Raw genomic sequence first — 18,337 nt, 5'->3', positions numbered from 1 at the left:
GTTCATTTTTTGGTTAGTTTGGGCAACTTTTGACTGTACTCTATCCTTATTCGTAGGTGCCTCTGTCATCTTGAAGGATTCACTTGTCTGTGCCTTCATCTGGAATTGAAAAAGCTTACTGTTCGGAAAGAAGAGTTTATTGTCGTGCTAATTTTTTGCTCTTGCCTTAAGTAGCTTCACCTTTGAGATGAGTGAGATGGTCTTTATTTGTACAGGTACACAATCAGTACAGGTTCTTACCTGTAATATGTGAAAAATTGAAATTTTCTGAACACAGAATACAAATATTCACTTGTCACATCCCTTAAATGGGGTTTTGGTATAGTACCTTAATCATGGGAACAGTTACACTGGTATTCACATTGAAAACCTGTGAAACTACTCCCAGATAAGAGCATTATAACTTCATGGGTGAATTGATCACATTGTTTTAAAAAAAAAATGTACCCTACATAAATAAGATTCTCATTTACAATTATGTTTTTTTCCAGTAGTTTTGTAATTATTTTCTTAACAGAATATATTTGGATGTAACATACATTTTCCTGTGTTTTGTAAAGGATTTTAAAATTTGCTCATACTATTTTGTGAAGTAATTTACAGTGGCTTTGAAGAGGTTTCTTTGAAGATCTAGAACTCATTGTTCAGAAGATGCTGCTGAGGAGAAGACAACAGCTGGATGTCTTTGTCTCATCTAAAACATAATAATCGTGGGTGTTTGGCAAAATACACTTAACTACAAATTGCCCTGTGGAATAGATGAGAATTCTTACAGCAAGAGATTTGACTTTGTTGTTCACAAAACTCTACCTTCTAGTGTGTGTGTGTGTGTGTGTGTATATATATTTTAAACTATGACATTAAAATACTGCTTCATGACTTTTAAAAAATGTTTTGCTTGCATTGTGGAATCCACTGCACAAAGTAGTTGAAAAGAAAATAATACAATATTTGTGTTTTAACTTTCAGCTTTGTGTTGTTCTTGGAAAGTTTCGCACCATTTGTGAATTCCCTGAACCTTGGCATTGTAAGTCCACTTCTGTTGGGCCCTCCTCCTTTACAGCTTGCTCAGATTAAGACGCAGTTGGCTGTTCAGCAGTTGACATCAGCTGCCTCAAACAATTCTATACCACCTTATACTTTGTTAAATCAGGCATTCCTGAAAATCGCCATGTTTAATCCCAGAGGAAACTTGCATCAGAGGCCAAGAGCACCTAACCCATCTGGCTCAAAACCTCCAGGAGCTTTTAGGGGAGGTGGCATACCAGGTCTTCAAAGAAAGCCTGCACCTGGAACACCTCAAGGAATTTCACAAAGATTTGGAGGACATGAAAATTTACAGCGGACAGGATCACGAAGAACTAATGTTCAGGTAACTCAACACAGAACCGATCCAAGGCAAGCAAAGGAGATGGCAGACTTACAGGAAGAGCAAAAGGAAAAGGTTCGTACTTCACGTTGGGATAACAATCCATGTCCAACTGGAAACACAAGCCGAAAGCACCCTGTGTCAACCCGGATCACAGAGCAGAATACAAATGTCCAGAGCCGTTATACAACAGAGAGTGCATCAAGTATTTTAGCAAGTTTTGGATTATCTAATGAAGATCTGGAGGAACTCAGTCGCTACCCAGATGATCAGTTAACACCTGAAAACATGCCGCTAATTTTGAGGGATATACGAATGCGTAAAATGGGTCATCAGTTACCCAATTTACATTCTCAGAGCAGAGAAAAAGAAACAGTTGGTGGAACGGGTGGTTCAACTGTTAAGAGCAAAGTGATTGATTATGGGCACACAAGCAGGTATGGATACACTGAAGATCCTCTTGAGGTGCGTGTATACAATCCTGAAGAACCAGCTGAAGAGAACAGGAAAGAATTTCAACCGCAGCAAACTATTTCAGTTCCACCATCCAATGTAACATGTAACCCGATGTTTCGAGTTGAGGAATTAATGAAACAGATGGGTTTCCATAGTGATTCATCCAATACTCAGTCATTTTTTCCAGTTGATGCTGCAGGCAAGGTGCCAGGGTTATGTATGACACCTACAGGACTCCCAATGGTGAAACCTATGAGCCAGCCTGGGATGCCGCCTATGATGCCACCTATGAGCCAGCCTGGGATGCCGCCTATGATGCCACCTATGAGCCAGCCTGGGATGCCGCCTATGATGCCACCTGTTATGCCACCTATGCCCCAATCTGTGATGACGCCTATTGTCCAGCAGTCTTTGACCCAGCCACCTATGGCCCAACCTGTGATGCCACCTATCAGCCATCCACCCTTTTCAGCTGAACTTCTTGCAGCTGTAAGACATCATGAAAGGATTCAGCATGAATCTGGGACTAATCAATCTAATGCACAGATTGGCTCAGGTCAGAAGAACTTCCAGACACAAGTTGAAGCTCCTATTAAGTCTCCTTTTGGAATTGTGAAAGCCTCTTGGCTTCCAGTGTTTTCACAGGCTGCTGCCCAGAAGGTAAAGAGACTTCCTACTCCATCTATGATGAATGACTACTATGCTACATCTCCAAGGATATTTCCACATATGTGTTCTCTGTGTAACATGGAATGCACTCATATGAAGGTGAGTGTTTTTCAAAGATTACTGTATAAACTTGTTGTATCCAACATATGGTTGGTTACATGTTATCTTATTCATTAGTTTTTACTATGCATTAGATAACTTGTGGAAGCTTGTGCATATTGTGCTCCAGTATGATTCCTGATCTGTGGGTTTTAAACGATTAGAAATATTAATACTGGCAGACACCTCTATAACTTCACTGGCTAGCCTGTTGCTCTTATGACTGTATAGGCACACAGATGTTCTTTACATCAATATTAAGGCTCTTAGGTCTTTTTGCACTGGTTTTTTAAATATTATATTTGGCAGAGAAATAACAATTCTTTTCATTAACACCTCATAACTAGGCCACTAGAAACACACACAGCAATTTCTATACAATAGCACAGTTTTAGGATAGATTTCCATGTTGTCACCCCCCCCCCCCCATCATTTAAAAAAAAAAAAAAAAGCAGTCTGAGTGGTTGCAAAGACATCACTCTGAATGTGAATTGGTGCAACATGGTCTTACCAGAGACCGAAGAATAGCTCTGAGAGGTGTTAACTGCTTTCATTTATCTAACTGGGGTCTCAATTCTGAAACCGAAAGACCATTTCAGTGTTTAAAATAATCTTCAAAGAGTTTGGGAGTATGGGGAAAGGAGAAGATCATTCTAGGAGGAGAAGACCTTGGGGAGTAAATGAAAGGATATTGGAAATATTTTTTTTTTTTTTTAAAGGGTGATTTTTTATTTAAAACTATTTGCAAAAGAATTCAGCATGGTTTTCATATATTTAAATATGCCTAAACTGTGTTACCAAAAGTTTGCAAAACCTGGGAAAAGCTTCCACAGAATTTCCGGGTGCACTACTACTGCCTTGTTTTAAAGAGGAGTAAATGGGGTTGAGGACAATCAAGAGAAGCTTCTGTACTTGTGGGAGTACAACTGTATTTTAAATACCCTTTTTTTAATGGGCTTCAGTGCTTCTAGTTTTAGTATGTATAGGTTTTTATTCTGTTAAATTGTTAACTTAAAAAAAAGAAATTGGGGTTCTGATTAAAATAGAATGTTACTTAATGCTGAATGTAGTAACAAATTTGGGTTCGTAATTAGTGATTTTCTTTTCTAAAGTAACTTATGTAGCTGATTCTCTTGGATGTGAACTACTCAGTAGCTAGCTCACTTGTCCCTTTTAAATTCAAGTAAATATTTATACTGCAAGTATTGACTGGAGATGCAGTTCTTTTAACATGAATATTCTGCAACCTTATTTAATGTACGTGTGTTGCTGCTGTGTGGACAGTTCAGAATTTCTCACAAGAATTCATTAATGTGGCTTAGAAGAAAATGTTGCAAAACAACCAGGATATTCTTGAATAGCCTTTTTTGGAAAAACAAAGGTACAAAGGGTGGGGAGGAATCAGATTTTAAAAGCAAAGAACGAAGATCTTTCTTTCAACAAAAGTTCGTTAACACTCTATACATATGTATTCCAAAAAGTTCATGAATCCAAACATTACTTTTGCTTTCAGCTTTCTAGTTGGTTTTTTCAAGTAAAACATCTGTTTTTTTGTATTTCAGTTACAATTGAAAGATTTCAAGGTAAAGATTTCTATGCATCCATCTTATTGTCCTCTTTGAACTCATGATAAATGTTATGCTGAAAAGACAAGTATATGATTGAAAGTTTTTTTTGTACCTGAAGGTAGAACTGGATCTTCAGATGTTTTGCTTTTAGGTTAAATTTTTTTAATCTTTTTGTTAGCTTGGGTATGCTACAACTTTGCAGAGCAATTGATTCAGACTCTCCAAGGTGCAAACTGTGACTTTATAAAATGGCAAATAGGAAAAGCTTGAGACAGTCTAAAAGAAGAAAGGCAAGCATGCAGTGATAACAAATAAAGATATATAATGAACTATGAACAGGATGAGAGAAATGGCAAAGTGGGGAAAATCCCCATCACCTCAGCTTCTTCTGAAGTTGGGAAATATATGTCAAAGAGGATGCAGACTAGTTTCATTATTGCTAGGAAGACAGCTGACTCTCAAGTTCAAATTATTAGTGGTGATTGTTTGCAAAGGATGCTACGTAAAGCAGCTGCCAGTATTATACAGAATTATAAACTTAAACATACATAGGAGTCTGTTTTTTCTCCGCAGTTACCTTTTGGAGTTTGGTGCAGCAACCACTATATCACCAGCAGTAGTAACCTTACACATGATCTTGGACAGGAACTGAAGAATAACATATGTAGCTGAGGTAACAGATTATGTTGAGGAAGCACAATTTGGCCAGGATCTAAGAATGTAGGAACGGCTATACTGGGTCAGACCAAAGGTCCATCTAGCCCAGTATCCTGTCTTCCAACAGTGGCCAATGCCAGGTGCCCCAGAGGGAATGAACAGAACAGGTAATCATCAAGTGATCCATCCCCCGTTGCCCATTCCCAGCTTCTGGCAAACAGAGGTTAGGGACACCATCCCTGCCCATCCTAGCTAGTAGCCATTGATGGACCTGTCCTCCATGAATTTATCTAGTTCTTTTTTGAACCCTGTTATAGTCTTGGCCTTCACAACATCCTCTGGAAAAGAGTTCCACAGGTTGACTGTGCATTGTGTGAAGAAATACTTCCTTTTGTTTGTTTTAAACCTGCTGCCTATTAATTTCACTTGGTGACCCCTAGTTCTTGTGTTATGAGAAGGAGTAAATAACACTTCCTTATTTACTTTCTTCACACCAGTCATGATTTTATAGACTTCAGTCATATTCCCCCCCTTAGTCCTCTCTTTTCCAAGCTGAAAAGTCCCAGTCTTATTAATCTCTCCTCATATGGCAGCCGTTCCATACCCCAATCATTTTTGTTTCCCTTTTCTGAACCTTTCCCAATTCCAATATATTTTTTTTGAGATGGGGTAACCACATTTGCACGCAGTATTCAAGATGTGGGTGTACCATGGATTTCTATAGAGGCAGTATGATATTTTCTGACTTATTATCTATCCCTTTCTTGATGATGCCCAACATTCTGTTTGCTTTTTTGACTGCTGCTGCACATTAAGTGTATGTTTTCAGAGAGCGATCCACAATGACTCCAAGATCTCTTTCTTGAGTGGTAACAGCTAATTTAGATCCCATCATTTTAGATGTAGAGTTGGGATTATGTTTTCCAATGTGCATTACTTTGCATTGATCAACATTGAATTTCATCTGCCATTTTGTTGCCCAGTCACCCAGTTTTGTGAGATCCTTTTGTAGCTCTTTGCAGTCTGCCTGGGACTTAACTATCTTGAGTTGTTTTGTATCATCTGCAAATTTTGCCACCTCACTGTTTACCGCTTTCTCCAGATCATTTATGAATATGTTGAATAGGACCGGTCCCAGGACAGACCCCTGGGGGACACCACAATTTACCTCTCTCCATTCTGAAAACTGACCATTTATTCCTACCCTTTGTTTCCTATCTTTTAACCAGTTACCAATCCATGAGAGGACCTTCCCTCTTATCCCATGACAGCTTACTTTGTTTAAGAGCCTTTGGTGAGGGACCTTGTCAAAGGCTTTCTGAAAATCTAAGTACACGATATCTACTGGATCCCCCTTGTTTACGTGCTTGTTGACCCCCTCAAAGAATTCTAGTAGATTGGTGAGGCATGATTTCCCTTTACAAAAACCATGTTGACTCTTCCCCAACAAATTATGTTAATCTAGGTGTCTGACAATTTTGGTCTTTACTATAGTTTCAACCAGTTTGCCTGGTACTGAAGTCAGGCTTACCGGCCTGTAATTGCCGGTGTAGTAAGATGAGGCCCCGAAACATAAACTCTTGTGTCAGAGACCCAGTCTGAGGCCTGAAGCCTGAACCAAAGTACTTCCAGGCATTGCTAAGCAAAAGCTGGGCTGTGAGCCAGAGGCAGGCCTCACTCACAGAAGTTGGCGAGAAGAGGGTTGCTAGAAGCAGGTGCATCCACACATAAGTGCTAATAAGAGGAACTTGTGCCAAGATGGCATCAGAACACTCTACAGAGATAACAAGGAACAGGCAGGTGCATCTTAAAGACAGGGTCAAAAGGACAACATGATGGATAGATCTGTTTGAAACAACATGATCAAAGGAGGAGACGGCACCCTGATGAGCCACGGGTCAGTAGGGATGAGTAATCTGTCCTGTAACTGTATAAAAGTAGGCCTCGGAGTGCACATCTTTGTCTGGGCTAGGGGGCAGTGGAAAGTCCTGCCACTGACTGAGCCGGTCCATTGCCAGGGGGCACAAATTCGTAGCATGTCTTGTAGAGTCTACGGGAAACTATTACTGTGCTTCATTTGACAATAAACCTGGCTCGGGTTCCTTCGTACCTTACTAGAGTCTGTGGTCTTTGGGGGTTCTCTCGGGGTTTGCTGTGTCACCTATCTGCGCAGAGCTGGGGCAGCACACAGAGGGAACACGCACGCAGCGGACTGTTACCATCATCAAACAAGAGCAGAGCACCACACTGGTAGCTACTGACAACAGCCGGGATAACCTCTGGAGCCCTTTTTAAAAATTGGCATCACATGAGCTATCTTCCAGTCATTTGGTACAGAAGCTGATTTAAATGATAGGTTACAGGCTACATTTAGTAGTTCTGCAATTTCACATTTGAGTTCCTTCAGAACTGTTGGGTGAATATCACCTGGTTACTTATTACTGTTTATCAGTTTGTTCCCAAACCTCCTCTAATAACACCTCAATCTGGGACAGTTCCTCAGATTTGTCACCTAAAAAGAATGGCTCAGGTTTGGGAATCTCCCTCACATCCTGAGCCATGAAGACAGATGCAAAGAATTTTTGTTTCTCTGCAATGGCTTTAGGGTTAACTACTGCTATTGGGGAAAGTGCCATTGGATTTCCAAAGACCAACACCTTCTGTTTGTCTCATCTGAAAGAAGCCATCTCTCAGCCTGGCTCTTCCACCACTACGTGGAACACTGGTTCAATTGTGATTGAGGGAAAAGTGCTAATGCTATTACCTGAACCATCCTAGGCTTTTCCCTGTGGGTGTCCCTGCAGTTACATACCCCTGCTTAACTTGTGAGGTCTGATCACAGCTGAAGGTGGTCCTGATGTTCACAGTATTCTGAAGTTTAGCATTCTGTCTCTTTGATACAATACAACATTTTAATCTGAAATTAGTTTTTTAATGCCTCTCTATTGCAATAGCTGTACAAAACCAAAAGATTATAGTATTTTGCATCTGTATGGCACAGTTATTTAAGACCTCATAGCGTTTACCAACATTAAACCTCACAACTTCATTGTAAGGGATATGTATTATCATTCCTGCCACCATTGAAATGCAGTCATTTCTGGAGTGGAATGCAGCAGTTTAATAGTGCATAACAACCTTACCACAGTTTAGAACAGAAAGTGAAGAATAGCATAGCCATTTCAAATTGTAGAAGGAATTTGAGGAATAATGTAATTACACATAGTGGAGTTTGGCAAGGACCACTGGGGTTAAAATTACTGTTGCTACAAAAACTGGCCATCGGTTCTCTAATAATTACAAGTGATCAATGCCTTGGTTCTATGAAGATGGCACCAGCAGCATCACAAAGTCCTGTTACCATGCTGGGGTACTGGTTGTTTTCTGACATCAGAGAAGAGTGCCACGAGCACAACTTGAGGTGGTATCTTTCTGTCCATGTGTGGTCTAAGTATTGACTCAGCCAAACCCTGCTTTATCTTATGGGACTGGTCAGTTTCACAGCACGTGATGAACCTGATAGGCTCCTTGAGGTTAGAGAAGCAATAAAGATTTGAACTTCTGAGTGGCCCAAATAAGTTGATTGCATGCATATTGTTTTTCACCTCCAAGCCTTTGTTCCTTTTTGTGGTTCTGACCGGGGTTGCTGTGCTGAACGCTGTTTGGTGTAAAAGTCTTGCAGTCAAGTTGGAGTTCTGAATTATTTTTTTGCCAGCAAAAAATTAAAGCCAGAAAATTTGAGTTTCATCATCGATGACTTGTTTTATTGCGAATCCTGTCTGTCCACTCAATACTTCCATTTTTTTTGTTTGTTTTACAGCCTTTTGTTTCAGGTGGAAACTATTTTTCTGTTAGAGGAAAAAAATGGAATGGCAATTCTTCTGATTATCTGTCAGTGTGGTGTTTTTTTTTGGGGGGGGGGGGGGGGGTTATTTTTTTCTTTCAAAATAAGCAAGCTTTTTTAAGAAAGGGAAAAGCCTCCTCTTGTGCAACAAATAAAATAACCAGGATTGTTCTAACTCATTTAGTGAATATATCCAGGAAATGTAACTTCCTTCATGACTTAACATCACAGTTCTAGGTAAATTGTACAGTAGAAATACATTATAGCTTTAAAAGTGTCAGTATCCTCACTATTTTTAGAATGAGATTGGTTTGTAATTTCAGTGTTGAATGAATTTGTTACATGTTCATTGGATATTATAATTGGGCAACAATGTTCTAGTTATTTTATTTTAGGTGTTTTAACCTTTGTTTTAAATCTATTTGGGTTGAAACTTCTTGGATTTTAAATTCAATCTGAAATCATGTGTAAATTCTTTGTTTTCTTCCTGCAAGAGAACTATGTGAATGCTTCTGCATACATTACTTAGTTCACAGGACAAAATATGATTCTATTCATCTTTATTCCTAGCTCTTCTACATAACATTCTGCAGCAGAACTGGCATGCACAAGAGCACAGGTGTGATACTAATGTAGATGAGGCTTGACTGACTGAAAGAGGAACACTTACCATGCTATAGAGGGATCTTGGTCCATACCTTTTTCAGAAAGAAAATCCTTGTATAGCAGGGTGGGAGAGGGATAGTGTTGGGGATTAGGGAATCAGATTGGAAATTGGAAGGAATACACTGGAAATGATGATATGAAATACAAGAGGGAATTAGGGAAATTAAGATTCAGAGCAAATGATTAGCGTATTTGTAAGGGAGGAGAATGTATCACTTTGTCTGCCATTCTGGTTAATGCTAGTTGGATTGCTAGCTAAAAAGAGACTTGGAAACAAAATGGCCTCTTTACACCCCTCCCTAAAAATGAGTGGTGATTTTTCTCATTTGGGGCCAGAAAGAAGATGGGTGGATGGGTGGGTTAATTGTTTTCCCTTTCTTTCCACAGATTAATCAATTTAATCTCCAGTTTTTTTAGCTACAAGTGTTAAGCCTAGGTACATTTTATTCTAAGAATAGGAAAAATGGATGCTGATATTTGGGAGAAATAGTTTTTCTGAAAATTGATTTGTATTTTATTGCAAGTTTCAATCTTTAAGTGTTCTTTGCTATGCATACCGTTCTGCAGTCAGCTATGGCAGTGGTAGTGTCTCAGAGTCTGAAATATTTTTGTTCCTGAAGCAAAACAATCTCAAGAGGAGTCCTCTTTTTAAAAAAAAATAAAAGTTCTTAATATATTTTGTCAAAACAAGTGTCAATATTAATTAAGGACATTTTAATAGTAAAGTATGAGTAATACTGTGCACTTTGAATCTTCAGAATGTTTTACAAACACTAGTAATGAATCCTCACAACCCCTCTGAGACTGGTTTAAAAAAAACCTATAGGAAGTTTTATTTGGTTAACTTTGTTTTACAGACTTAAATAAAAATAAACTTTCAACACCTGAATTTTCTGGTTTTTTTTAGTTTGTAACTCATGCTTTTGTTTTGGTATGTGGGTAGTGCCCAGCAGTGAGGTGCTGTTTTGTACCAAACTTGCTGTGTTACTTAAGTGGAGAGATCTAGTTGAGGACAGGGTTAGTTGAATTTCCCTTTTTGTGGCTTTAAAAGAAAAAAGCCATTACAAATATTTCTCTGCACTATCATGATAACTTCTGCTGGTATGTGGAGGGAGACAGGACAGTATTCTAAAATTTCACACATTATTTTTTTTTTAAATATACTGTATAAACTCTGAAATGTGTTTGGAAAAATAATATACTTTTACCAGTAACTGTGTTCTTGCAACAAGGAACACTTGTGGCTTTGGTAGCATGGGACTTCAATTTAATTTATTTTAAAACTGGTTTTCATCCTGTTGCAAAACTGGTTTTATGTTAGAATTTTGTTATTTTGTAAAAGTTTACATATTTAGTTGCAATATATAATATCTGTTTTTAAACCATTATTAAAATGGAATGGAAATTGGCTTTAGGGAAACTTTCATTGGGATTTGAGAACACTCAGTACTTTACAAGTTTGGGCCCATATTAGCTGTCTGTACTGGCAAACTGACCATTGGTACCAATAATTTTCAGCAAAAGGTAGGTCAGTTTGCTAGTGTAGATTAGGCAATAATGTCTTTTGCCCCAGTCTTGCAAACCTTAATTAGTCTCATTTGGCCTACTCATGTATGGTCTTAATTTTAAGCACATGCAGGTGTGAGGCCTTACATTGGTCCTTTAGGCTATAGTGTCACAGCTATTAATTTCCAGCCAAATGTTCCCAAATATAAATAAAAAATATTTCAGTGTTTATATGTGGTAAAAAATGCTTCATCTCCACGTGAATTAACTGACATAAAATAGAAGTTTAAAATAAACTTTTTGTTTACCATATATTTTAATGCATAAGTAAGGATGAACATTTTAAAATTCTGTTCTTGAGTTTTTGAGGCATTAATATAATGGCATAAGTCTTAATGACTTAGCTTTTGATATCTAACATCTTAAAATTGCACATCTGTGTTTGCTGAAATTATACAGTTTCTCGGTTTGTCAGATTTTCTCAATGTAAGTAACAACATTTTTTTAGATGATAGCTAATAGTCTTATACATAACTGGCTGTTAAAGGGTTTTTTTTGAGTTATCATAGAAGATTAGGGTTGGAAGAGACCTTAGGAGGTCATCTAGTCCAACTCCCTGCTCAAAGCAGGACCAACCCCAACTATATCATCCCAGCCAGGGCTTTGTCAAGCTTGACCTTAAAAACCTCTAAGGATGGAGTTGAAGTAATGATGACTGAAACAACTCACTCTTCTGAAGCAAATAAATTGCTGATTAGTTTAATGTAATAAATTGTTTCTATGTAACTCCTGCTAAAGACTTCATTTGTATGTGTGTGTGTTAACAAATTTAATGTGATATTAGTGGTTTTTTATTTAGTATAAAATGTAGCCATTTTAAGATGAGAGAGTTGAACTATCAAAAAACAGATTTTTTGATAACTAAAATTTTGCCAGTGATGGAAGACACAATAGAAAAATTTGCTTTATATTAATTTTGTACAAATTTTGGCATTTATACATTAATCAAACTTCTGTGAATATCTTTTTCTCCAACAGGATTGGATTCAGCATCAGAATAATCCTGCTCACATTGAGAGCTGCCGTCAGTTACGTCAACAGTAAGGGATTTCTGTTTGTGTGTACGTTTATACAGTAGTCATATGTATCAGAGGGGTAGCCGTGTTAGTCTGGATCTGTTGCTTTTTACAGTAGTCATATGGTATAGCATATCACTGTCATATTTCTTTAACTAGCCTTGTATGTATCAATCATCCTTATTTGTTTTGGGTAATTATGATAGAGTTTAAGTTAACATTATATACTTACAGTTGTTGCTGCCCCAGGACTTGAGCTGCATAACCTGTTGCAGTGTAAATAAGTTAGGAACATAGCTGGAAATCTCATATTAGAGTAGTTCAGGTTGCAAGTTCAACTTGTTGCATTGACTATTTTATTTTTAAAACAGGTATCCTGATTGGAATCCTGAGGTCCATTCTTCGAAGAGGTAACTGCCTTTGAGAAATAAGGCAATTTTCAATTACTCCAACAATAAGAAATGAATACAATAATGATTTACTTTTCCTTTACCTAGTTTGCTGCTTGTAAGTAATAGCTATGGTGCCCTTATGTTTTTATTGTACAGTTATGTTAAATGAGGGTTTCTTATACTTGATCATAGGTTCTCTACACAACAGCAGTACTAAACTGTTGGGGCTCCTCTTTCAGAGAAAAGTACAAGGCTGAGAGAACAGTCTCTGGAAAAGCATGGAGAGCAGTACTGTCTTGCTCAAGATTAGATGCCTTTCTGGCAGATATCCTTTAGTCAAGCACAAATTATTGGGCTCAGTAGATAGTATGTCACCATTACCTATGGCCTGTGTTATATGGAAAGTCAGACTTCATGATCTAATGGTCTCTTCTGACCTTAAGATCTATGCATACATGAATTTTGAAACAACTTTATTTGAAAACAGACTGCAATCTCTACTTTTCTTATTCGCTTAATTCTATTTATATTTCAGCACAATCAGAATATTCTGTTATTCAGAATTGTGTGTGTATTTTTAGCTTGTCTTGTATATAAATCAGGAAAGAGATGGATAATTTTCTGTTTCCTGAAGTCGGCCTATTGCAATTTGCATGAAAGTGATCATGAAATGTTAGACTTCTGTCTTTGACAGGGTTACTGGTCTAGGGGATAGGGAAGAAACAATAGATGTGATATATGTTAATTTTAGTAAGGCTTTTGGCATAGTTCCACATGACATTCTTATAAGCAAACTGGGGAAATGTGTTCTAGATGAAATTACTATGTGATGGGTACCCATCTGGTTGAAAGACCATAATCAAAGAGTAATTATCAATGGTTCGCTGTCAAGCTAGGAGGATGTATCTAGTGGGGTACCACAGAGGTCAGTCCTGGGTCTGGTACTATTCAATATTTTCATTAATGACTTGGATAGTGGAGTGGAGAGTATGCTTATAAATTTGTGGAAAGGTTCCAAGCACTTTGGAGGACAGGATTAGAATTCAAAATGACTTTGACACATGGGAGAATTTATCTGAATTCAGCAAGGTGAAACTCAAAGACAGGTGCAAAGTACTTGACTTAAGATGGAAAAATCAAATGCACAAATACAAAATGGAAATAAGGAGCTAGGGGTTATAGTTGATCACAAATTGAATGTGAGGCAACAATGTGGTGCATTTGTGAAAAAGGTAAATATTGTTCTGGGATATATTAGCAGGAGTGTTTTGTATGTAACACATGGGAGGTAATTGTCCAACTCTGCTTGGCACTGGTGAGGCCTCAGCTGGAGCACTGTATCCAGTTCTGGGGGTTACACTTTAGGAAAGATGTGGATAAATTGCAGAGAGGTTAGAGGAGAGCAACAAATGATACAAGGTTTTAGAAAACCTCACCTGTGAGGGAAGGTTAAAAAAATTGGGCATGTTTAGTCTTGAGAAAAGAAGGCTGAGGGGGAAGCTGAAAACTGTCTTCAAATATGTGGAGCTGTTATAAAGAGGACTCTGATCATTTGCTCTCCATGTCCACTGAAGGTAGGACAGTGGTAATAGGCTTAATCTGTGGCAAGTGAGATTTAGGTTAGATATTAGGAAAACCTTTCTAATTGTAAGAGTAGTTAAACTCTAGATTAAGCTTCCAAAGGAGGTTGTAGAATCCCTATGATTGGAGGTTTTGAAGAACAGGTTGGATAAACCCCCTATCAGGGATGGTCTAGGTTTACTAGGTGCAGCATCAACCCAGAGAGCTGGACTTGAGGACCTCTCAAAGTCCCTTCCAGCCCTATATTTCTATGATTCTATCTCTCTTGGGAAGCTCCTTGTTAAAAGGCTGAAAATATGAACACACAAATTACTGGGAACAGATCTAGTGCACAGGCACCTTTTAAAATGTATTAATGATTTTGTCTGAGAATACATATGGCTGACTAAGTTTTGAAACATTGAGTGAAGGGAGAATTTTATGTTAAAACTTCAAGTGGATGTTTTTGTTGTTGCTAATTGTTTTGGAGTGCTGACATGCTCAGCACAGTACAGAACGAAGCGAAATAAAAGGTTCCTACCTCTAGAACGTGTCAAACATTAGATAGCAATCTTTGGGGTGAGGGATCTAATAGGCTTAAGGGTGTGCAAGGTTTTATTTTTGTTGAGAGGTATAAGTCAGACGCAGAGCTGCTGGCTGTTTTCCAAGGGCCTTGATGTATTACTTGTGCATTGTTCCCAGTTCAGCAATAGTTACTGGATCTTCCATCCACAGGGCGGTGTTATGATTCTACTTAACTACTGTGATTAGTCTATGTAATATAAAAACGTTGTTTTTTAATGGAGATATCAGTAATAAGATTTTACAGGTTGCCATTCTCTAATTTCAAATTCCACTAAGATGAAATTTAGTATACAGCCTCATACTGCAGTGATAGCTCTTTTACCTTTCTCTCCCACTGCACTGTCTTCCCACTATTCCTGTCCTCACATTTTGCATTTGCTACTTCCTCATCTGTTTCTGATAGGCTTGATTAGCACTATTCAACAGACTGTTTAAATTGAATTGATCCTTTTCAAATTAGATAAGGAACTACTTTGGGTAATCTGGTCATCTACCTTTGTTTCACAGAAATGAAGGCGAGAGAAAAGAAAATCAGACCCCAAAGAGACGTTCCAACTCTGCTAGTCCTGGTCCTAGGCATTCAAGAGGATCAGGCTCTGGCCACATTCTTCGCCGGTCCCGATCCCGATCCAGGAGCCCTGGCCGTTTCAGGCTAGCAAGACCAAGAAGTCGAAGTCCAAGGCAGATGCGTCGTCCTAGCCCTAGACACAGGTCTAGGTCACCACAACGATCTAGAAATCCTCTGAGGTGTAGTCCACGACCCCAAAGATCTTCTAGCAATGAATGGGCATCAAGGAGGACAACTAGATCTCCAGGTAAGGAGATGGATATTACAGAAATTAAAGGGCAAGCTATCAGACTGAAACTTTGGTAGTTTTCAGGAACTTTGGAGATAGGAAAGGATATCTCCTAGAACTGGAAGGGACCTTGATTGGTCATCGAGTCCAGCCCCCTGCCTTCACTAGCAGGACCAAGTACTGATTTTGCCCCAGATCCCTAAGTGGCCCCCTCAAGGATTGAACTCACAACCCTGGGTTTAGCAGGCCAATGCTCAAACCACTGAGCTATCCCTCCCCCCAACTTTACCTGTCCTCGAGCCCACCTGCCAATTTGATTATATAATGGAAATAGTGAAACTCACCATTCACTAACTGTTGTCAAGTGCTTGGAATAATGCTGGAGAAAGGTGTGTTGTGTTTTTTTTTTTTTTTTTCTTTCCCTTTTTCTTTATAGGTGTTAATAATAGAAGTGGTAAATTTTCAGACAGTTATGTTTTGTAAGCTGATGGTGTCTCCTGAGCCATGAGAACTGAACCATGTTTTAACAATTCCATACTTCAGCTTTCTTTTTCTCCTTCAAAAGTGTTTTTTTTTTTTTTTTAATCTCAGCAACACCTAAAACAGTGTGTGGAATGTCATCCCTGTACCATTGTAGCTTTTGGTGACATTATCAACCATTGCAGATTCTATGAAGGTCATCAGGTTCCTCACTCCTCATTTCATCTGCAAGATCTGAGGCCTGCCTTCTTCTAGCAGTGTCAGTAATGGGGAGAAGGGATTACATTGCTTGCTGAGAGAACGTTAATTGTACCCCTGCTTAGCACTTTGATCAATGAGGCGAGATTGGAGCAGAGAGCAGTTTAAGAACCCTCCCTCCCCCAGCGTAATAATTGCAAAGCTGCTCTGGCAACTGCAGTATAGAAGAGAGGAAAGAGGAACAGGAGGATGCATGGCAAGAACAATAAATAGAGGAGAGGGCTGGAGGTAGTGTAGTGCAGGGGGAGGAGGAGCAGAGAAAGCTATATTAAAATCTCTACTAATTCTTTCACACTTGAAAGTGTCTTTTAAAAGGTGGCTTGAGGAATGATTAGCAGGATGGGATTAGAAAAAAATTCTAGGATGCTAGCTGGAAGATTTTAGAAAGATAAAGTACCCATGGACACTTTTGATTCTCTTCCTCTTCTCTGCCCCTCACTCTGTTTCACCCAGTTTGAAAGTGTGTGCAGCTCTTAAAAGTTCATATTCTTTTGGGCAACTGTGTGTGTGACTTAATTATGAAAATGGAGTTATGCTTGCCATGGGGATGTACTGTGTGGTTGGGGTGATTGAGGCCCAAAACTTAAGCCTTGTTTACACAAAAATATTGTTGTTTTAATTTTTTTTAAGTTCCAATTAAAACAGTGGGTATTGAAAAATTCCCCTGCGGTGTTTGCAATCCAAATGTTGCAGCTTTGTACTACTGCACACATTTAGGAATGGAAACTGACTGTTGTCTGCTTCCTTTGTCCAGGCTATGAATGTATTGCTGAAAGAAAACAGGCAATGTTAATGGTAAAAAGTAAAGTTTTGTTTTTGCTACAGTTTTAATTATATACAATGATAAAAGGAAAACAAACTTGGTTAAAAATACTAGGTTCCTTTCTGTCTTTTCACCTTTTTTCATAATTTTCCTTTGCACTTTTGCAAATTATCAGATTTGTTTAGATAAATCTGCAGTTTCTTACAGCACCAGTCCTGCTTGGGAAACTGATAAACAATGTATTATAGAAAAACTGTTTTTCTTTTCCTCAGACAAAAAGGCAGCCTTGGAGGCTGTAGTAAAAAGTTTGGGAGCCAGTTTCGTTGCGGAGTTCAATAAACAGAAATCACTTCAAGCAGCTGGACAAGGGTCCTCAGGGATAGGAAAAGCATCACCTGCACAAGGGATTTCAGGGGTAGGGAAGATGCATGGATCTATGAAAAAGCCACTAAGTGCTACAGGTCATCACAAGACTTTGAAGAAAGATTTATCATCTGTGCCTGGCTCAGCTGCTTCTAAAATGAAATCTGAAATTGCTGGTGTGCAAGAAAAGAAAGAGATGAATTTTGATGGGAAAGCTGCAAAGGAAACCAATGTTCCTCGTCCCGCTCCTTATAACAGAGTCAGTGTTTTTGTATTTTCCATTGTTGTTTTGAGAATTTGGTTAATACATCTCATCTTGAGGGAGATCATTTGGAAAAAGGTGTAACTATTCCCTTTAAACAGCTGGTTAGCTGGCTTTGTATAGTAGAAATTGTAGTCTAAATGTAGCAGTTTACTACTTGCTAGTATGTCTGATAAGCAGTACTGCAACACGATATGTTCAAAGCTGAAAATTATTCAGGAGATGCGTATAGGTCATTCTGACCTCTGACTTTGACAGCTTTCTTAGCATGAATTCACTTTTCTGGTCTTAGAAATAAGAGCAATGCAGTATTGACCAATTAATATGCATTTCTGTGGTACTTGTTTTAATATTGTCTATTCCCTAGTCCTTATTCATTTATGTATTTATTAACAATAATGTGTATTACATTAGTTTTTAGAGGCCCCAACTGAGGGACCCCATTGTGCTAAGCGCTTGTATATACACATTCTAAGAGCGAGACCTTGTCCAGAGCAACTTACAACCTAAATAGACAAGACAGACAAAGTAGTACTATCTCAGTTTTACAGATAAGGAGCTGAGGCACTGAGAGATTAGATTATTTGCCCTTACACAGGGGAATCCTCTGGTAAAGATAGGAATTGAGCCCAGATCTCCTGGGTCCCAGTTGAATAATTTAACGACATGACCTCTGTTCTCATAAATTTGTTGATAGGCACCTTAAACCATCCATAAACAAGTGGGTGGTGTCTGCAGAATATTTTTTTATTCTTCTTATTTACCACTGTTTAGTTTTGATGGATGCAACCAATCATGCTGCTAGAAGCAGGTAATTTTCCATCATCAAAGTGTACAACAAAGAGAACATTATATCTTTCTAAATAGGATAAATGTAAATTAAATAGACGATATCCAAATGAAACTAAATGACATTGGTAATATTTGTGAACCTGTGAAGCACCTTATGCATCATAAGACTAAACAA

General features: G+C 38.4%; 1 protein-coding gene across 5 annotated transcripts in view; it reads left to right on the top strand.

Moving 5' to 3' along the window:
- The first annotated feature begins 973 nt into the window (after nucleotides 1-973).
- Nucleotides 974-18,337, top strand: part of ZNF638 (zinc finger protein 638) — a 57,952-nt gene continuing 40,588 nt past the window's right edge. For 3 of the 5 annotated variants that reach the window (XM_065404738.1, XM_065404741.1, XM_065404739.1), the window contains exons 1-6: nucleotides 1,076-2,593; nucleotides 4,156-4,176; nucleotides 11,873-11,934; nucleotides 12,282-12,320; nucleotides 14,955-15,262; nucleotides 17,018-17,367. In XM_065404738.1, coding sequence (XP_065260810.1) covers nucleotides 1,172-2,593; nucleotides 4,156-4,176; nucleotides 11,873-11,934; nucleotides 12,282-12,320; nucleotides 14,955-15,262; nucleotides 17,018-17,367 — 2,202 coding nt within the window. In that variant the 5' untranslated portion in view covers nucleotides 1,076-1,171. Of the gene's footprint in view, nucleotides 2,594-4,155; nucleotides 4,177-11,872; nucleotides 11,935-12,281; nucleotides 12,321-14,954; nucleotides 15,263-17,017; nucleotides 17,368-18,337 lie in introns of all 5 variants that reach the window. The other 2 variants (XM_065404740.1, XM_065404737.1) reach the window with 2 other exon arrangements.

This window comes from Emys orbicularis, chromosome 5, assembly GCF_028017835.1.
Source record: "Emys orbicularis isolate rEmyOrb1 chromosome 5, rEmyOrb1.hap1, whole genome shotgun sequence".
In the NCBI taxonomy this organism is placed as follows: Eukaryota; Metazoa; Chordata; order Testudines; family Emydidae; genus Emys; species Emys orbicularis.
This window is presented reverse-complemented; position numbering and strand designations above follow the sequence as displayed.